Source organism: Poromitra crassiceps (assembly GCF_964638095.1).
Source record: "Poromitra crassiceps genome assembly, chromosome: 2".
NCBI lineage: Eukaryota > Metazoa > Chordata > Actinopteri > Beryciformes > Melamphaidae > Poromitra > Poromitra crassiceps.
Window position 1 is genome coordinate 94,565,487 of NC_139624.1, and position 22,721 is coordinate 94,588,207.

General features: G+C 43.2%; 1 protein-coding gene across 1 annotated transcript in view; it reads right to left on the reverse strand.

Annotated features, from left to right (window-relative positions):
* Positions 1-18,524: 18,524 nt before the first annotated feature.
* The window catches only part of LOC310772364 (UDP-N-acetylglucosamine transferase subunit ALG14-like), a 73,907-nt gene continuing 69,710 nt past the window's right edge, over positions 18,525-22,721 (reverse strand). Inside the window, exon 4 of the mRNA XM_083632144.1 lies at positions 18,525-22,257. Within this exon, the coding sequence (XP_083488270.1) occupies positions 22,027-22,257 (231 nt within the window). The 3' untranslated portion in view covers positions 18,525-22,026. The remainder of the gene's footprint in view (positions 22,258-22,721) is intronic.

Sequence of the window (22,721 nt, forward strand, 5' to 3'; positions counted from 1 at the left end):
CCAAGCTGCTGTGAAGGAAAAGTGCACTGAACACTCAACAGGCAACACAGGCAGGTTTTGGGGTCTGGCCGTCTGGTACAGTGTTGCCAGATCTCGCGAGAGAAACAAGCCACCAAGTCCTCTTCTTCGAGTATTGTTGATCTGACTTTTCTCTTTACTCATGTGATAGCCTACTGTTTGGTTTCTTCAATAACAATGTTAATACAAAGAATTATAATCAATTGATGATTGATTTTAGCAAAATTTTATATTCATAGAACCAAATTTAGGTATTCTAAACCTTTATTTATTGAGCCCCCCCCCAACCCCCATTATTTAGCACTTTAAAGGACTTTTACTTTGCACTTTATAATGTATAATTTGAGATCGTTTATTGTTTGCTCCATCTTCTGCTGTTGATGTGATCGCGCTGCAGGCTACTGCACAGTCACATTTCTCGTTTGTATTATGTTAACTCACTATATGGGTAGGCCTATTAAAAAATAATTTTGAATCTTGAATCGTATTCATGGTATTGGAAAATGAAACCAAACAGTAGGCTACATTAAAACTAGTCTGGGGCCAAAAGCTTGGCATCTGGTCATCCGGTAAAAAAGCGGAAACGGCTGTTGCAGATCCGGCAGATAGGGAACATCTCTGCTCCAAAAAACAATTCTGCTCTGAAAACAGGACGTCATAGTAAATACATGTTGTGTGATTTATCTAGCTATCTAGCTAATACACAAAAATAAAATTAACTATATAAAACCATCTTTCTATGGGGGAATGATAACTGTAACACACATCCGCCCGATGATCTGGGGTGGGTCCTAGACAGGAAGACTGAGAAGCCATTGGAAGCTATAGACCAAATCACCGTGACGTCACCATGTAAACAAATTTACTTCCGGGTACCACTTGGGGAAGGCGGCAGGTTTAAATGTGCGTGTTGTCAAATAAATGCTGTCAAACCCTCTCGCTGTTTTCGGCCGACTACTTTCAATTTAAATGGTTAAACGGTTGGTAAACATGCTTGTCCGACGTATCTAGCCTTTCTTCTGTGTTTGTTTTATGTAGTGTTAGCTAGCTAATAACGTTTGTTTGTCTGTCAAACTCGCTGTTTTTTTGCAGACTCGTTAACGTTACAGACAGAGCTACTAACCTCGCGTCACCAGGCTCTTCTCGGCGAGAAAGAGCTACTGACGCCACGTTAATTTAATTTAGCTTCAAGTCTACTCTGGTCTGGTCCAACAGGTAAATTAGCTAGTCTGGTCTCCACTAACGTTAGTGAAAGTGTTGTTATGAATGATATTAAACAACAACACAACACGGACGAACCATTTTTGTCTTCTTTTTCTGTTTTTGTCTTCAACACGTCAGTTTGTGCCGTCCACCGCCATTATAATGTGTGGACCTCAGGGGTACCCGGAAGTAAATGTAAACATCCCTGCTGATTTGGTCTATAGGAGAAACTGCGATGCCAGGGGCCTGTACTACGAATGTTGTATAAGAAGATCCAGGATCTGTCCCTTGATCTGGTTTGTCTAAACCAGATCAGCTCGATTGTAGTTAACTTGTACTACCAACGTCGATTGCCACTCGTTAACTCGAACCAGGTTTTTCTAATCAAGCTCTCAGCTCGTGCACATAAAAATGCCCGTGCACTGGAGCTCGTGCCCGCAAAAGAGGCGTGGTTTTTAACAACTGCCAATCAGAGTGCAATATGGACTGCTCCAACTCCTACAGCGCAAGACACGCCTATTTCCTCATTGAATGAAACCGCAAATGCAAATCTGCGTTGGATATTATTACTGTTCCCGAATGACTGTCTAAAGTGACCACTTTTATCCACACCAGTAATTTCTTTGAAGAGCGGTTTCGTAGGCTATCTACAGCTCTCTATCTACAGTCTTTTGTGGAAGCAATGTGTAATCTATCTCAGTCCAAAATCCGTATGTAGCTATAGACCATTTAGGCTCAATGAATAATAATGATCCGTGTCTGTACTTTGTTCAGTATATTGTATTTCAATTTGTAACCGTCAAATAAAATAAAATAAAATAAAATAAAATAAAATAAATGTGTTTAGTCGCACTGATTGAATAATTCCTATAGGCTAATCAATAAAAAAAAGAATGATAATAAAATAAAATAAATGCTTCTGAACTGAATCGACACGGTACGTGCGGGCATAGATTTAATTTATAAAAAATAGCCTATTTTGTGGTCACATATTGTCAGCAGAGTCGCATATCTCCATATTTCATATAATGATGCTGGAAATATGAAGTTCAATCGAATCATACAGGCCAAAAGCAACAGAGTTGCAGCTGCAAAATGCAGGAGTAGCCTAGATATGAATCATCTTAATATGGGATCGCCTGTGTGCAGGTGATCCCATATTAAATTGCTTAGATGTAGTAGGCTATTCCAGCATGTAGGCTATGACCATTTCAATTCCAACCCAACGTCAGTCTCAGTGGCGCCGGAACGAGTTTGCAATAAGGGGGACACAAAATTTTTTCATTTTTTTTTTTTTTTTCAAATATATATATATATATTTTTTTCGGGCGCCGTTTTATCGGCACCCGTGAGGGCGCCGATATTGACGTTTCTATGGACGTTTGGATGATTTTTAGCCATATTTAGGTGAGGGCGCCGATATTGACGTTTCTATGGACGTTTGGATGATTTTTAGCCATATTTAGATGAATATCTCATTTTAAATTAACATTAGGATTATACTGTAGTGATGTAATTATTCAGTATTTTTCCTTTTCTCACTCACTTGGTGACCTGCTCTCCCTTTAGGTCATTTTATAATTACACTACAACAGACAGCAACACAGGCAGAAACACTGAACTTATTATTATTATTATTATTATTATTATCACTTCGAAACACAGTGCAAAACTTGTCATCTCAACACAAAAATAAAATAACAATAACCGTATACGATTATAGCAGCAGCCAATGACAGTGTGTGCAGTACAGAGTCCAGGTCTGTCTGTCTCAGGTGTAATAATCCCACAATGATCACGGCTTTAACAAGCATCATAGGCTGTGTAAACAGTGTAAAGTGGGCTCTCTGTAACTTGATCCCTGGGTCTGTCTGTCTCAGGTGTAATAATTCCACAACGATCACGGCTTTAACAAGCATCACAGGCTGTGTAAACAGTGTAAAGTGGGCTCTAAGCGTCAGGGGCAGTTGCCCCCTCAGATTATTATTTTTTTTTTTTCTTTTTTTTTTTTTTAGGGGGACCAAATTTTAAGGGGGACAAAATGTCCCCATGTCCCCCTTGTTCCGTCGCCAGTGTTGCGCACACGGCACCATGCGCTTTGGAGACGTTTATGTAACCTTTTTATGCCGGTTTAGTGATATTTCTCCACTCACTATTCAGCTGCAATCGATCAGCGGGATCAAACAACGTATCTAGGCTACTTAAAAGCACAAAAATGAATATATAAAAACATATTCCAAAGTGGTAAGTAGGGCTTAATTAAAATAGCCAACAAGTGCAAGGCTTTAGTCCTTGATTAACATTAACATTGATTAACATTACTCATTCAACATTACAATTCGTGCTCCTTCCTAGATGGGAAACTCATCCAGAAAGGGGTTGGCCATTTTTCCAAACTGCTGATTTGATTGGTTCGTGGGCGGTGTATTTAAGGTCTAATCTTATCCTTGCAACTTAACCTGCTGCGGACCAGGTTAAGTGTGAAGCATAAGTTGCTATGGAAATATATGTCGGTAAGAAGTTAACTTGCTTTGTAGTACGGCCAAACCAGGTTTAAACCTGAAGTTACCTCGCTAAACCACTAATCTTGCTTTGTAGTACAGGCCCCTGGTTACATAAAAATAATTTTAACAAAAACAACAAAAAAGCTGCAAAAACTGTTGATTGGTGTTCTTTATTTAATGTTTTCATTTAGAAATTCCCCCTGGCTCTGATGTAATGTGTCTGTATGATGTCTTTGTTTGTGATTGTTTTGTCTGTATTCATGTTTTCCAATAGCTATGTAATTTCTGTTGTAAATAAAGATGAAAAAGAAAAATACCTGGTTGCTTGTTTCTCTCACAAGATCTGGCAACACTGGTCGGGCAGTTTGTGGAGTTTGTAGTTTATCAAGGTGGGACCCCCATTTGGTCCATGGACCCCCATTTAATGACATTTTGTGTCTCATACCCAAATCTGTATTGCAGGTAGAGATAACAGAGAAACTATGATCAAAACTGTCTTTTTTAGTAGTAGTACTTTTTTTGTTACATAGTAGCATAGTGTTTCAACATTCTCTATTTTGTTACCTTCTTGTCAATGAAATGATGTTGAAGTTTAACAATTCATCAATTTGCTGGGGTCCCCCTGGAACTCCCTCAAGGACCTCTGGTGGTCCCTGCACCCTACGTTGAGAACCACTGGTCTATGTGATAGCTGAGGTGTCACAAGTTATTTTTTTAACAAAATGAGTGATGACTGAATGAAGGAAAAAAAAAAAATCTTAGACAAAAGGGAAACACAAACTTTGCAATAAATGCATATTTCCGTTTTTTGTAAAAGGAAAAACTGAAAAAAGCATCTTGATTAATTTTTATCTCACCGATTTGAATCTTCACACATTTGTATTGATTTTTAACTGTCTCATGATTAGAGTTGGGCATTTTGAAGCGTTTTCTGAAAATCGTGTTACATTTTTTTAAGTGGTCATAAACGTGGTCCTCATTTGTGAAGATTATCTTGCTGGACAGAAAGTTCACTGTTTCATAAACTTTTGTTAACCACAGACTTATTTCATGCATTTAACCCAAATTCCCAAATCCCATTGGGGTACTAATCGCACTACTAATTGCTTTGGATAAAAGAGGTCCGTGGTTCGATTCCTGTCCAGTCTGCATGTTGAAGTGTCCTTGGGCAAGATACTAAACCCCAAATTGCTCCCGGTGGTGTGCCCTGCGTGGTAGCTTGCCGCCATCTGTGTATGAATGGGTGAATGTACTTACTGATTGTAAAGCGCTTTGGATAAAAGCGCTATATAAATGCAGGCCATTTACCATTTACCATTGCCTTTCCCCCTATGAACCAGCAGCGCAGGGACTTCTGGGTAAGCCTACACATAGATGTCATCCCTACGTTAGTAACTTGTTTTCAGGCGACGTCACGTCGAGGGCAAGACCATTGACCATTGGCTTGTTTGCAAACCATGTGATCATGCTGGATGGCAACCAGCAGCAGGCTACATAGGTGCTAGGAAAGCATTAAGCAAATCGGACAAGTTGCTGGAAAAATGGCTTCTCTTCATTGTACAGTATATGGATCATATCCTATATGTTTCGCAATCTTCTGGCGATACCTGCAGTGTGGAGCGGCATCCAACCCTCTTGCATACTCACTTTCCTAAATTCTCCATAGGAGCTCTGGGAGAGCTGCCCCCAGTGACGTCATTGGTGTCATTGGAATCACATGGTTGCAAACAAGCTATGAAGTGTGCTGCAGGGTCGACCAATCAAACAAGCTATGAAGGCATAGCCTGGGTAAACCCCAGCCTCCACGTGACCTCTATGTGCTATCAGTTACCTATAGGCATAGCCTGTGACGTCACGTTGAAGGCTGGGTTTACCTAGTGTCCTCTAGAGAGAGAGTGGCGTCAGCGGAGGACCAAAATGCGAGACTCATTAGCCAATGAACAGCCAGGAATGGGTCTCACGCTACTTTTGCATGCTAAAATAAAGCTGATAATGTACAATTTGATTCAAGGGGGGAAAAACCCTTTCAGAGTACAACACAAACTGTCTATTTTGCTGCAACTCGACAGTGCTGCTTAATCCAGGACCTATACTTCCTGGAACTCTTGAGCTTAAAAAACTGGTCCATTGGAGTGAATGGAGATGTCGGGACTCTTCTATCTAAAAGGCTCTGGGTTTATCCAGGCTAATGAAGGCAGTGTGCTGCGGGGTCGACCAATCAAACAAGGTATACTAGCAGTGTGCTGCGGGGTTGACCAATCAAACAAGCTATAAAGGCAGTGAGCTGCGGGGTCGACCAATCAAACAAGCCATAAAGAAGAAGGCAGTGTGTGCGGGCTTGACCAATCAAAGAAGCTATAAAGGCAGTGAGCTGCGACCAATCCGCAGCCACAGCTGGCCAATCACTGTTGATTGATTTCACCTGTGGGCATCAAAGATCTCTCACATGACATGACCTCTCACTCTCCATCACACAGGATTACACAGACACACAGAAATGAATAAAAGTGGAATGTTACACAGATAAAATGCACACAGTCCAGGGCCGAGGCCGTAACAGTATGTCTCAGTTAAAATCTTTGAAATTAAACTTCATTAACCAAAGGTGAGCCGCAGGTCAGCATTCTTGTGCATGAACCCCCTTCTGAGTAGTAGGAGTGTCATTCAAACTGATCACCTCAGATAGACAGGTAGGTTATGATCCTGAGTAGTAAGAGTGTCCTTCAAACTGATCACAGACATACATGGTGTCGTCGGTTATGAGACATCTTTGAGTCTGTAGTTTGTGGGACAGCATTAGGATGTAGGCCATCTTCTGAAGTGCTCCGATTACTAAAAGATAAGGTGTAACCTATACTGTGACGCAGTCGCAAAGCCCAGACAATAGCCCTGCTTTGTTCTGCCTTTAGTGAACAAGTTGATATGCCAGCTATTCATTCACTGCAGGAGAGACCAGGACACACATTCTCAACCTTTTTATATCAAGAACCCCTAATTTAGTCCATCAGAGCCACAGCCCCCTGATGATGTCTCTCCAACCCAAATCTGAGCATATTTTTATTGTTGGATACAATTTTGCCCAGAATGACAAGAGTAGCCCATAGAGACACTGCATGAAATAGGCCACGCCCATCACGGGGGAAAGCTCTCCGTGCACTTCCACACACCAGCGTCATATTCCTTGAATTAAACATAACTAAAAGCTGTTGTGTGGTGGGCTGCACAGACAACAAATGTTGGCGAGAAGAAAAATATGGATGTTGCTGTCAATGAAGTAAGTTGGAGTGTTCATCTTCTAGGGTTGTTTTCCCCCGTTTTGGGCGTGGTTTCTCAATGATGACGTGCTCCGCAGTATCTCTATCTGTGTTTTAGTCATCAGCAGGTGCATCATCTCCAGAGTAAGGAGAGTAGAGGGACAGAATGTAGGGAAGAAGCAGTGGATGGATAAATCCAGAAGGAGGCGGTAATGCAACATAAAGGATGCCAACTGCCATTAAACACCACAGAAGAAGGTAGTCATCATCATCATCATCATTCAAATTGGCTAATGGTGTTAGTCACATTTTGGCTGACTAGGATCAATTCCTAGGCTCGCCAGCTATGCTGGCTCGCCCGTCCTGCAGCTCACTGAGCTGCCCCTGCAGCTTGCCAAGCTGGCCCTGCAGCTCGCATTCGCATGCTCGCAACTCGGCTGCTGTGTGGCCAATGAAACCAGCATCACTGATGATGTCAGATTTATGACATGACTGATGATGTCATCAGTGGGATTTATGACATCACTGATGATGTCACAGTGGGATTTATGACATCACTGATTATGTCACAGTGGGATTTATGACATCACTGGGATTTATGACATCACTGATGATGTCACACTGGGATTTATGACATCACGGATGATGTCACAGTGGGATTTATGACATCACAGTGGGACAATCACAGTGGGAGAGAGAAACAAACAGATACCCATTTATATACTGATGGTGTGAGTCACAATTTGTGAGTGACATCATCAGTGATTTGTGACACAAATTTGACGTCATCAGTGACATCATAAATCCCACATGTTGCGCCCATAGCACATCTTCTCCAGAGTCTCCACCCTAGAAATCGAGTGCGCTCTACACAGTGACATCATCAGTGATTTGTGATGCAAATCATGACATCATCAGTGACATCATACTCGTACAGTAATAAATTCCACATGTTGTGCCCATGGCGCACATCCTCTCCAGGGCGCACCTTAGAAATCGAGTGTGCGCTACACAGTGACGTCATCAGTGATTTGTGATGCAAATCGTGACATCATCAGTGATATAAATCCCACAACATCGCGCATCGTCTCCAGTCTCCACCCTAGAAATCCAGCGTGCGTAGATTGCTAGTTCTCCTACATTCATTGTTATCTTACATGAAGTAATGCTGAAGTTGATCAGTTTGCTGGGACCCTACGATAGCCCCTCAAGGACCCATGGTGGTCCCTGGACCCCACGTTCAGAACCAGTGGATTAGACACCTACTCTCAACCTTTTCCTGGCGAGTGAGGAACAATTTCTCGGATGCTAGGCCGAATATGATTTATGAGCCCTTAAAAGAAACCTTGTCCGATATACTGTAGCTTTGATAGTGCGGACGATCACATAGAGAGCCAAAGTCACGCCCTCTTTCGGTTTCGGCATCTGCACCAAGGGATTTCATTCCCCATTAATTTTTCCATATTTTTCCATTTATAGTTTCCTAAAATGCTTATAAAAAGAGCTTTACTTGGTCAAACCATTCGATTCAGCTATTTAGAATCAGGAGAGACCATGGACTATTTCACTCATTTCAGACCAAAACCATTTTCACATTTTTTTCTCCACTCCAGGCTCTGCAATAGTAAGAAATTGTGCTCTTCCAGTCCCGTAAAAGGATGTGGTTATCAGCTTTTGATTGTGGGTGTGGCAGTGGCGAAACAGATACAGGAAGTGACTGGAAGTTGAGGTGTCTCTATATTTAAAAGTCTCTGGCCCGACCTCCCGAGGGCATTAACGCTCCCAGAGCCAGATGGCTTTACCTTCCCCTGTTGGAAAGCTGCCCGCACGGAACTCCGGTCCTCCTCATCTCTTTCCCGTCAGCTTCATCACTGGAGAGAGATTGCCAACATTAACACTCAGGGCCCTCACCAGTGGCCGCAAGCCACCGCTGCATGCTACGTCTCTGCTGGTTACACTGCGGTAACGCTTTATTAAATGGTAAATACCACCCTGCTCCGCGCAGCCTATCATTTACGCTCCCTATGGACTCAGACCATGTTCGCCATGCTTCCAACGTTCCCAGTGAACTCACATTCCATTCCGGTTGTCTAAAGGTTCTTCGCTTGATCATTACCACAGTTTGGGCCTACTCATTGAATGTACTGCAATTTGTGCCCCCGAGTTTGAAAAATGACACTAGTTTAGTAACAGCCCATGCTACATTAGCTGTGCGTTCACACGGTATAGTAACAGCCCATGCTACTACATTAGCTGTGCGTTCACACGGTATAGTAACAGCCCATGCTAGCTGTGCGTTCACACGGTGAGCAACATGATCAACAAGTATATTGCTTTCCTGACCAGGGAAACTCAATGTGATTTTGTTTCATGGACAACAGTTCCACCAGGCAAATGCAAGTGCAATATGGAGAAGCTTCTCCACATTTGAAAGACCACAGGAATAAACATCTCAGAAATTATGCTTGGAGAACGGTATATATGAATGCATCAAAATGATGTAGTGTTACGGAAGGCAATACCAAAGCAATGGAAAATAGTAATGTTGCAGCTGCAGACAACTGCATAGATACAATCTGAGCGTTTGGCCACACCAACAATCGCTCAGAATACCAATATCATCTAACTGCAGCGTCGGAGCACCCATTGCCCTGCCCACCCATTGCCCTGCCCACCCTGTACATTCTCAGATCTGGAAGTGTACGCGTACAGACCCGAGGTCTGCATTCTTACAACGTGGTGCTACCAGCCGAATAAGGTGCCTATGTGCTTATAAAATATGTTGTGCATGGGATCCCACGCAAGGGGTCCATGTGAAATCAGCTGGGTGAGTCACTTGTCGCTTTTAACCTCGTCAAAGTAGGCCAGAAACGGGTCCCAGATAGTTGAGAATATTTTAAGTGAGTTGGTCCTCAGGAACCTAAGTCTTTCCATCCATATAACTGAGACCATGTTCGTCAACCACAGCTGAAAAGAAAGTGGAGAGGGGGACTTCCATTCCTTCAGAATGAGTTTCTTGGCGACAGTCGTCCCCTGTGTCAGGGACTGTTCCACAGCCGTAGTGAGGAGCAGAGAGGATTCCAAGCAGCCGAAGATGACAAGTTCTGCCTCCAGCTGAAGGGTTATTTTGTAGACCTTAAAGTACCAATCAAATATTTTGGCCCAGAATCCCATTAGTGAAGGGCAGAATCAGAAGGCATGAGACAGTGTCCCTCTGCCTCTCTTCTAGATGGATAACTAGCAGTACAGGTGAGAGGAAAAATATGTCTTTTTCATTCTGGGGTGAACTGTCCCTTTAATAGCTAGATTGTTCATACAGAGGGGAAATAAGTAAGAGTTGGTTTAACCAAGTTAGTTCTGATGTGCCAGCGTTTTACCAGACTGTTACAGGCTGTTACAGGCCCATATGATGTGCCAGCGTTTTACCAGACTGTTACAGGCCCATATGATGTGCGTGTGTTTTACCAGACTGTTACAGGCTGTTACAGGCCCATATGATGTGCGTGTGTTTTACCGGACTGTTACAGACTGTGCCATATGATGTGCCAGCGTTTTACCAGACTGTTACAGGCCAATATGTGCCAGCGTTTTACCAGACTGTTACAGGCTCATATGATGTACCAGTGTTTCACAAGACTGTTACAGGCCCATATGATGTGCCAGCGTTTTACCAGACTGTTACAGGCCCATATGATGTGCCAGCGTTTTACCAGACTGTTACAGGCCCATATGATGTGCCAGTGTTTTACCAGACTGTTACAGGCCCATATGATGTGCCAGCGTTTTACCAGACTGTTTCACGCCCATATGATGTGCCAGCATTTTACCAGACTGTTACAGGCCCATATGATGTGCCAGCGTTTTACCAGACTGTTACAGGCCCATATGATGTGCGAGCATTTTACCAGACTGTTACAGGCCCATATGATGTGCCAGCGTTTTACCAGACTGTTACAGGCCCATATGATGTGCCAGCGTTTTACTAGACTGTTACAGGCCCATATGATGTGCCAGCGTTTTACCAGACTGTTACAGGCCCATATGATGTGCCAGCGTTTTACTAGACTGTTACAGGCCCATATGATGTGCCAGCGTTTTACCAGACTGTTACAGGCCCATATGATGTGCCAGCGTTTTACCAGACTGTTACAGGCCCATATGATGTGCCAGCGTTTTACTACTAGACTGTTACAGGCCCATATGATGTGCCAGCGTTTTACTAGACTGTTACAGGCCCATATGATGTGCCAGCGTTTTACCAGACTGTTACAGGCCCATATGATGTGCCAGCGTTTTACTAGACTGTTACAGGCCCATATGATGTGCCAGCGTTTTACCAGACTGTTACAGGCCCATATGATGTGCCAGCGTTTTACTACTAGACTGTTACAGGCCCATATGATGTGCCAGTGTTTTACCAGACTGTTACAGGCCCATATGATGTGCCAGCGTTTTACTAGACTGTTACAGGCCCATATGATGTGCCAGCGTTTTACCAGACTGTTACAGGCCCATATGATGTGCCAGCGTTTTACTACTGTTACAGGCCCATATGATGTGCATGCGTTTTACCGGACTGTTACAGACTGTTACAGGCTGTTACAGGCCCATATGATGTGCCAGCGTTTTACCAGACTGTTACAGGCTGTTACAGGCCCATATGATGTGCCAGCGTTTTACCAGACTGTTACAGGCCCATATGATGTGCATGCGTTTTACCGGACTGTTACAGGCTGTTACAGGCCCATATGATGGGCCAGCGTTTTACCAGACTGTTACAGGCCCATATGATGTGCGTGTGTTTTACCAGACTGTTACAGACTGTTACAGGCCCATATGATGGGCCAGCGTTTTACCAGACTGTTACAGGCCCATATGATGTGCGTGTGTTTAGGCCCATATGATGGGCCAGCGTTTTACCAGACTGTTACAGGCCCATATGATGTGCATGCGTTTTACCGGACTGTTACAGGCTGTTACAGGCCCATATGATGGGCCAGCGTTTTACCAGACTGTTACAGGCCCATATGATGTGCATGCGTTTTACCGGACTGTTACAGACTGTTACAGGCCCATATGATGGGCCAGCGTTTTACCAGACTGTTACAGGCCCATATGATGTGCGTGTGTTTTACCAGACTGTTACAGGCTGTTACAGGCCCATATGATGTGCGTGTGTTTTACCGGACTGTTACAGACTGTGCCATATGATGTGCCAGCGTTTTACCAGACTGTTACAGGCCAATATGTGCCAGCGTTTTACCAGACTGTTACAGGCTCATATGATGTACCAGTGTTTCACAAGACTGTTACAGGCCCATATGATGTGCCAGCGTTTTACCAGACTGTTACAGGCCCATATGATGTGCCAGTGTTTTACCAGACTGTTACAGGCCCATATGATGTGCCAGCGTTTTACCAGACTGTTACAGGCCCATATGATGTGCCAGCGTTTTACTAGACTGTTACAGGCCCATATGATGTGCCAGCGTTTTACCAGGCTGTTACAGGCCCATATGATGTGCCAGCGTTTTACCAGGCTGTTACAGGCCCATATGATGTGCCAGCGTTTTACCAGACTGTTACAGGCCCATATGATGTGCCAGCGTTTTACCAGGCTGTTACAGGCCCATATGATGTGCCAGCGTTTTACCAGACTGTTACAGGCCCATATGATGTGCCAGCGTTTTACTAGACTGTTATAGGCCCATATGATGTGCCAGCGTTTTACCAGACTGTTACAGGCCCATATGATGTGCCAGTGTTTTACCAGACTGTTACAGGCCCATATGATGTGCCAGTGTTTTACTAGACTGTTACAGGCCCATATGATGTGCCAGCATTTTACTAAACTGTTACAGGCCCATATGATGTGCCAGCGTTTTACTAGACTGTTACAGGCTGTTACAGGCCCATATGATGTGCCAGCATTTTACTAGACTGTTACAGGCCCATATTTATTTTCATTTATTGAGTTTAAAATTACAGGGACAGTGCACATTAATAAATATTTCTGTAAATGTGCCAGTTTAGCCAGCTTGGCTAGTTTTCAACCGTAGTCCCTGGGCAGGCATGGTGACAACTGCAAAGACATAAAATACATTAAAACAGGAACAGCAGACACTGTACCTATAGTGCAGCACACTTCATAAAATCACATACAATAACGGGATTGTCTCTCAACCAAGATTTTATGTTGACTTTAAAGAATGATAAGTGTCATAGTCTCTGAACTGTGATGGGAGACTGTTCCATGTGTGAGCTGCTCTCACTGAAAAGACTGCTTGACCGAAGGCAGACCTCCTCATAGGAATTATACAATCCCCTCTTGCCACAGACCTGGTGCGTCTGTGATCAGTTGTTTTTTGCTTTATAAAAGCACTAATGGGGGGAGGAGCCAATCCATGTAGAATCTTATAGACAAGACAGGCATCTGATAATTTAATGAAATTATCCCAGCTCAGTAGATTTTGACTTCTTAAGGTGCGTTCACACCGAGATATTTATTTTGCTCTCAATTAAAAATACGTTACATCAATCAAACCAATCAGATTCCCTTCTCGCATTCCCTTTAGTACAGTTTGAGCGGTGCATGCTGTAATTCTCTCCATGCGAAATTTGGACATCTCACAACAACACCATCACATCATATACCTGTTGAAAACATCTGTGATTTGCAGCTTTTAATTGATGAAATTCTGGTTCTTTGGTTGACTGAAAAATAGGGACATTTGATTGGCAATAATATTGCAAGTAGGCTACAATGTCCAAGTTTTCTCAATTCATTTCCCATTAACCCCTCTTTGTATTTGTTCCTGTTTATTTGTCCACAGAAAACCCGACAGGTCTGGTTGGATAATGCCTTTCAGTAGAATTTATTTATTTTCTTTATCACTGAGAGGGAGGGCGAGGTAGGCAGTGACAATCATGATGGGTGTTTGGCTTCCTGTCACTTTAAGAGCCTGGCGGTGTTGTAAAGGTTTGAGTGCTGTGTGCCTGTGCCCAGCTAGTCAAACAGTAAGACAGATGTCACATGATCATAGCATGGAAATATAGTGTTGCTGATGTGCAGCGTTTTACCAGACTGTTACAGGCCCATTTGATGCATCACACAAATATGCTTTTAATTTGCACTTGCAGAGACACAGAGGGGTTATTATGGGCTGTTGTGCAAGAAAAACATGTCAGAAAGGCGAGCAGGAGTGAAACGTACGCTTTCGAGTGCATCACCTTTTCATTCAAGCAAGGGTGATAATTAAAAGTGCATAAAACCTCTCTCGGATTTCCCACATAATACCCAAAGTTGTTGAATGATGGGAGTGGAAGGGAAGTTTTTGGAGAAGTTGCTGTTTGCAGACAATCCTGTACTGTCTTGCCTCTGTTGATGACTGTCACATCAGAGTAGAAGAGCTGTTGATTTTTGACCTCCTTGAAACAGGACCCTTTCAAAACTGGACTGTGATATAAGACTAGCGTAAAACATAGGTTATATCGGCACTATGCCTATTTCTGGACTGGACTTTTTAACCATAATAACCTCTGAAAAGCACAATAACAACACAAGAAAGACTACTATTCAAAATCAAATAAAACATTTATTTCACAGCAGCAGGCAGCAGATTAAGGCATTAATAGAGCTGAGCTTTGCATAATGTGAAATGCGGGACCTGTCTGGAGCACTCTGAACATATATGTCTATATGAAAAGTCATAAACAATTGCTGCAAAAATCGACAAAAAAATAAACAAAATAATAGCCAGTCAGTGCCAGGTTCATTAAATTAAAGAAATAAAGTGATCAGATGCGTTGTCTCCACCTTTCTGCTCATGGCATGCTGTGTGCTTGGGTGCAGCTGATTTCTCTCTCTCTGTGTGTGTGTGTGTGTGTGTGTGTGTGTGTGTGTGTGTTTTAATCACGTCATGATCACTACAACATGCAGTGAGGTTCAAATTTAATACATTAAATAGCTACATCTCTGACACCTTGTGACAACCAAAGCACAGCAAATAGCGCTTCCCTGCCAATTCTGAAACAACAGAGCTATGTTTATAGGGGGTAGCCTACATCAACTTAAACTGATCAAATTTGATGAAGACTGCAGAAACAGCAGCCGAAACATGTCAGGTACAAACATTGCCTAACTGGCCTTTATAGATGAACTATTCTATAAAAAAAAAATGGCGCCGGGCCCGCTTTGAGCTAGAGTCCAAGTCAAGTGTCAAGTCTTTTAGCTATAGTCCAAGTCAAGTCTCACGTATTTGGTCACGTTTGGTGTCGTTTGAAGGAAAAATGTGGGAGGAGTAGGGTTTAATTAGTTTTACAGTTTTTGGACTTCATAATTGGCCATAGGTTGCAGCGTACAAAAGTTTCTATCACTTGGGCCCACATTTCAGTGAAAGTTGCAAAGCCGTAGCACGCATGCCTGATTTTTTTTAAATCATTTTTCAAAGTTTGAAACTTTAGACAGTCGCTGTAGCGCCACCATCAGGACTATTGGCACCAGATTTGCATCAACAAAGCTTGGCATGGGTGATGGGACTGGACCTTTGTGCAAAGTTTGGTTTATTTTCATGCATGGGAAGACGAACTTCCCGGGAGAATAATAATACAGTGCACTCCTCTTATAGTGATCACCTTGGGAAAGGTCAAATTGCTATAAGCGGAGGATCATTATAACATATTTTTTTCTTTTTCTTTATTTCTCATGCAGATTGCCATCTAATTGACATTTGTATATGTATTACATGAAGTAAAGGAATGTTATTTACTTTAAAAATCCATACAGTGAGTTAGGCCTCCAGCTGTTTCAAACAGTTCACGTAGACAGAGATGCCGTGCAATAATAATAATAAAATTGCTGTAGTTCTCCCCCCCCCCCATTCTCAGGTGGGACAAGGCCCAAAATGATCACTGTAATGGCCCAATTCCACCGCAGCTAGTAGCGCGGTCCCGCTCCGCTCGACTCGATAAATGGTCTCATCCCACCGGTAAAAACCGGCCCAGCCCGGTTAGATTTGAGGCTGAGTCGTGCTACTTTTGGTCCCTGCCTCGTCGGGGTTCTATTCTGCGAACCCGGGTTCATACGGTGACGTGAAAACATTGTAGATGACTGATTGGTCAGGCAGAATCGTGTTTACTGTCTATCCTACTGACTGTCAATGCAGCGCTGCATACCAGTTTAGTGGGGGCTTACCTTCTCTTCTATTATGTTATTTCCATCAGTCTTTTGTGTTGCTGCCTTCGGCGCTGGTGAAATAAAATCGATCTCCTTGCTCAGCTTTAACATGCGCTCCTCGGGAAGCCCTTTGTAGTTGCCTCCGCTAGGCCGCGGGTCTTGCATGTTGAGCTGCCGCTGGGGTTCTCCTCGTAGCGCCTCTCCCGTCCCCGCGCAGTGCATGCATGTGAGTTTGAGTAACAACAAAGTGATATCCATTCTCCTAGCCGATTGTCACATTTGCCCATGTACACTGTAGGTCATTTAGAGGCACCAGTATTTCATAATCAGTTTAAAAGTTCCGTGTATTGATTTCATTTTAACGTTATACTTATAGCCTACTTCGGCAATGGGCGGAGGGCAGATATGCGGTCGCTATGACGACCAGGTGTGGGCGGAGGCAAGTAAACTTGCTATGGAAACAGAGTCTATATCAAGTAGAGCCGAGTAATACCAGATAGAGTGGAGCTGTACTGTGCTGTTATATGTGGTGGAAATGAGCCATAAGTGGAGTATTGATCACTCTAAGCTAATTATTTAAACAGCATGTGTATAGGAATGATTCAGGACCAAACTTTTTGATCAATATAAGCGTTTGATCACTATAACCGTGATCACTATAAGCGGATCCCACTGTAATAATTATAGCTGCTGCGCAGCAATGGGTCGTGGCCGGGCGGGCACTGACAGAGATGCTCATGTCATTTTTTGCAAGTCCAAGTCAAGTCTCAAGTCTTTGTGCTAGAGTCCAAGTTAAGTCTCAAGTCTTTGGTCACAAGTCCAAGTCAAGTCTCAAGTCTCTTATGGATGAGCTATCATCTGCTGCATGCCATCCAGTCTGCTCAGAACACTGCATAGCTAAAACTAAGGGATTCAAAGCATGTAGGATACTGTATTATCCGCATTGATTAGTTGACATTATTATTAGTAGACCTTTCCTTAATGTTAATACTCACAAAAATAAAGATTGCTCACAAGTCCAAAATCTCAAGTCCAAATCAAGTCTCAAGTCTTTAAGGACTGTGTGTGACTTAACACATTCACTGCCAGCCATTTTTTTTTTACTGTAGGTAGGTTCTGCCAGAGGGTTTTTTTGAGGATTCTGGCTCATCTTTCAAGACCCGAGGATTCTTTTCTGCTAAGATTTTGTGAACACACAATATCTCAAAAGAACTAATAGAATGTGTGCTTTCTCTGTCTAAAAGAGTTAGTTTGTAGAGTTAGTAGTTATGTAAGCATTAGCAGTTGAATACAGCATGGTTTCAGCGTCAGAAAAATTATTCAGAGATAAACGGCTTTTTGTGAAATTCGATAGAACAGTCACTTTAACCATTCATTTTTGGCATCAGTAAGACGTCAGACATCTAAACAATAGTTTTGAACAGTAATTTCCTCCATAACAGCAGGAAACCCCCCTCTGCTTCCAACTCCTCCCTCCGTGGGCGTTCTTCTTGGCTGCAGCGGCCGTGTCACAAGCTTGTCACCAGTCTCACTGCTTTGCTGCTGCTGCCTGTGCCTGTCTGCGCGGCCGCTCTTTGAGGAAGTCTGGATGGACTCGCTCGCTTCTTGGAGTTTTGGTTGAGAGCTTTGATGAAGCTTTTGCGATTCTGGTCATATTTATGCTGCGTGTTTCAAAGTGTGTTCCACCTGTAATATATTATGCAAATTTGCAATCCCGCACTGCCAGCAATCAGCGCGAAAACAAAAGCGTTTTCGCCAATCCATTTTCATGAGAATGGCTTCTTCACACTGCTTTTTGCTTGCCTTCCTCTAGTCAGGAAAGCACTGTCGCCACTTAGTGGGTCGGTGGAATGGGTTGTACACGTTGTACACGTCCAATACTTATATAAGAGATGTAAAAGGGTTAGATGCACATCCCACCGTCAAAAAAACAAAATAAAAATAAAAAAAACAAAAAAAAATTGACGTAAAAACACGTCATTGGCAGTGAACGGTTGGATTCTGTTTGACGTAAAAACACGTCATTGGCAGTGAACGTGTTAAGTGCGACTCAAGTCCAAGTCCCCATCTCTGGGCACTGATGACATCATCAGTGATGTCACAACACTGATGCACAATTGCTAAATGACATCACTGATGACATCATCATAAGTGTTTGTGTTTTCCCAGGATGGCGAGGGCATGTATGTCCCACTGTTCCACAGGATGGCAAAGGCATTGATGCTCTTTAGGCTATATATGAGGGCAGAATTCAAAATATTAGATACAATTCTGAGATTTTACACACTTCAACTACTGTGACAGAAAAACATTGTAAAAGAAATTTGTGAAGTTTCAAGCTTTATTTAGCGAGAATTTGCAGTAGTTGTTTACAGTACCGTTTACAGGAAAACATTTTGATGCACTGTGGGGTCAATTTTGGATCAAACAAAAATCTTGTTTGGTGTCGTTTGAAGAACAAATTTGGGAGGAGTAGGGTTTAATTAGTTTGACAGTTTTTGCGGTTTTAGAGTCTTTGGACTTCATAATTGGCCATAGGTTAGTGTACAAAAGTTCCTCCTCACTTGGGCCCACATTTCGGTGAACGTTGCACAGCCCTAGCACGTATGCCTTATTTATGATTTTTTTTTATTAAGACGTGAACTCTCTCACACACGTACACACAATCAGACAGACAAGGCGAGTCTGAAGCCGTCTGCACCTGCTGCACTCTCTATAGCCTACATGGAGTAAAGAAACGCTTCAATGAGGGAGCCTATGTGCTCTCAAAACAAACATTTAGGAAGGATTATTCGCTGTAATTATTATTTGAAGTGTCCATAAAACTAATGCCACCGCAGATTTTCTGTGTGGACTCGACTGTGATCTATTTGTCAACTTTACTGCAATGTGACCAATTGAGAGCGCATGAGGTAATTAAAAGAAATGGGAAAGAATAAGATCTGTTTCTGTAGCCTACCTACCTGTAACCTAACCCTAACCCTAACCCTTGCGTTCAACGACATGAAAGCAGCCGCGCAACTCATCCAGAGCAGTAAAACTGTTGTCGCGGATGCATGTGAGTGTCTGTGTGTGTGTGAAAGAGAGAGAAAGAGAAGGGGGGGGGGGGGGGGGGGAGACAGTTTGCACACCTTGGAGAGCTCTGCTGCGCTCCTCCTGAGTCCGGAGACATATATTTGCCGTTGCGGGCTGCTGGGTTGGGTTGGGTTGGGTTGGGCATTTTCAGATATTGTAACGGGCCAGGTGGGGCGGACTGGCTCCAATGACGGGTTGGGTTGGTGCGGGCGTTAAATAACCCTGACCCGCACATCATTACTCTCTGCCTTCCAGCCTGTGACAGAGCAGCAGAGCGTCAGGAGGCGAGTGGGTGTGTGAGGGAGTGTGTCTCTGGCTCTGCCCAGCCTGACAATGACACAATGTATTTTTGCTTCAGCGAGCATAACCAGCCCTACCCGACCCGAGCTCTAAATGGTTATTTAAAAATGCGGCCCAACCTCGGAGCCCGTCGGGTTTGGGTCGGGTAGCAGCGGGAGGGGGGGGGGGGGGGGGGGGGGGGGGGTTGGGGGGGGTCAGCCTCACTCAAACGTGAAGGATTTTGTTTTCACCACACACCACGCAACCTGCACGCAACATGTCCATAAGTCACTTGTCCTCAGGAAATAGTAATCCAGTTCCTAAACTCTTGATGCGGTGTAAATTTCAGCCGGTAGATTGCTCCTGACTTACAGTAGCCTACACAGACAACCAGTCGTCCCCCCGCGCAAGATGAATGCGCGATCCGGGCTTCCCTCTCAATGAGCGGGGTGAAACTTTCGCACACCGGTGTTACGATAAAAGCTGTGCCCACGGGTGAGTTTGACCGGAAGGGGAAACAAAATTATTATGGGGTTCATAGTTGAGTGTAACACCGCCAGTATCCACCATCAAAGGCATTTATTCGGGTCAGGAGCCATGAAGATGACTTCTTCATTTACAAATATGCCATTTCCTCCGCTTTCTGGTCAGCCAGAGACTGCTGTTTTTGGTGAAAACTACCTACATTCAGGTATCGATAACTAAAGAACGGAGGAAGGTAGAATCAAACTTTTTTTTTCACATGAAATTCGAGGCTCTCTTTTTTCTTTTGGGATATTCAGTCTTTATGTAGTCATAGAAGAAAATATTCTGTGGGTCTTGGAAAATTAATGAAAATGATCAAAAACCCTGGCGGTGGCTAGTGACTTTTTCCTGAAAAACTCTGTCGGCTAATGAGTTAAGTCACCAAGACCTCGAGGAACACCATTAGAAAAATGTATGCTGTGATTTGCTATCAAAAACGTTTGACATTTGGATATTAACATTTTCTGTAAGAATTGATTTTTTTTGGCGATTGGGTGGCGAGCACTTCTGTTCTCGAAATTGCTCAGCCCCTTATTGTCAGCATACCTAGGAAAAGCCATACATCCCCTGAATGCCCTAGGTTGTGGTTGTAACGTTTCATGATACTGTATAAGCATCTTCACTAAAGTCCCCCCATTGCTCTTTTCCTCTAAAATCTGTAGCATGCCCAATGCAGAATGTGTGTTAACATGAGAGTGATCCATTCATTGTCACATTCCCTCAGTAGCTCCTTAATTATTATCAATTATGCCTGTACTCTTCAAAAGTGGCTGACAAGAAAAGGCCAAAATTGCAGAGAAGTTCTCTATGATTATCTAAAACAAAATACAAAATGCCCAACATGTGATCTGATAGCTCCTAGCCAGAGTTGAATCACAACCCTTAAACCTTTGCAGGCTAAACAAGCTAGCAAGCATGCCAACTTTAGCAACTGAACCAAACATGCTAACCAATTTAACATAATTCAACCATTTAAAACAAGTTGGAAAGAAAGCAACGTTAATGTGCAGTATAAACCTAATAAAAACTACCACAGTTACAAGTCAGCAGTGACTAATATTTACATTTGAGGGATAATGTAACTTACGTTATTCAGAGTTTTCAGCCACGTCATCCGACCTGCATGTGCTACCATGTGATGTGACTGATCTGATCCTGAATATAACTTGTCCCTTTCAGATGGCAATGTTATCTGTTTTGGGGAGCTCTTATAGATAGCCTATAGTTCATTATCAGCTAAAGGACAATGGAAAAAATCATGAGGAAGGTCTTCTTCTGTGGTGTTTTATGGCATCCTTTAGGCCTATGTTGCATTACCACCTCCTTCTGGATGTATCCATTCACTGTTTACCTACGTCCTGTAAAACACAATCCTAGTCCAACATCCAGTCTCCCCCGCCCTGCAGCTCGATCGCTGTGCGGGCATGAGGAAGATCGATCGATCGATCTACGTATCTATCTATGTATCTATCTGTCTCTATAAAAGGGAGCAAGTGGGCAATGTTTGTTCTCTGTTTCAATTTTTGTCCCACTGATGAGGTCATAGGCACTCGAGCAATTGTGGTTTTTGGTTACACACTCGAGCAATTGTGACATCACTGATGATGTCATAGACATTGTGACATCATTGTGATGTCATCAGTGATGCAAAGTTGCGCAATTGTGCGATGCACATGGCAATAGAGCAGGCGAGGCCATGCAGCAGCCGAGCTGTGGGCGAAGACTATTAAACTCCAAACATGTTTTAAGATGTATGAAGACTATACTTTGTTTAATCATTTGTGTGATATGGTTTTTCCACACAAAAAGGTGCACATAATGTGTGAAAGCTGGGAGAGCACGTGTTAAAATCTAGGGAGTAAAAGTAAAAAGTTGTCAGAAAAATAAATACTCAATGAAGTACAGATACCTGAAAATCCTACTTAAGTACAGTAATAAAGTGTTTGTACTTAGTTACTTCCCATCTCTGTTTGTAACAGGGTGAAAAATGCTGTCAAACGATTCTTCCGAGGAAGATGGCTTTCGGGTATTTGTCCCTCAGAGCAGCCCACTGCACAAAGAAGTAGTCTGAGACGGAGTAGAGGATCTGTCCTGACAGCGACAGTGTCTCCACGCGGCAGACGCTCTCCACGTAGACCAGCAGCACTTTCTTCATTCCCAGAATGCCGAGCAGCAGGCCTGCGGCACACAGGGGGACGCAGGTGCCCGGGCCGTTACACAGCACCTGAAACAACACACAGACACAGACACACAAGACTCTCAGTGTGATTATCCGTGGATGTGCGCATACAGATAAAAATAAAAATAAACAATCTGTAGTTGGAACAGCCGCCCTCAAGCAGAACAGCTGGTTTTGCGTCACAAGCCTTAACAGTGGGCGGAGTCTACAATATGCCGTCCATATGCAGATATTTTCCAACTCTTTTGGCGATATATGCGTGCAGTCATGCACCCCCCCCCTAATTTCAGAGAACATCAAGTCCCTCCTGTAGGGAATTATCACGTGCCTACTCTTATCCTGGCCCACACTGGTAGATGCAGACATACATACAATGCTTTGTTTTCAAAATGGACACATTCACTGGGCAAAATAAGAAAACTACTTCAACTTAGGTTATGTAAAACAACCAATATTTTTTCTTATCCCGATTCTTTTCAGGCAGGATCCCAGATCTTATCACAATTCTT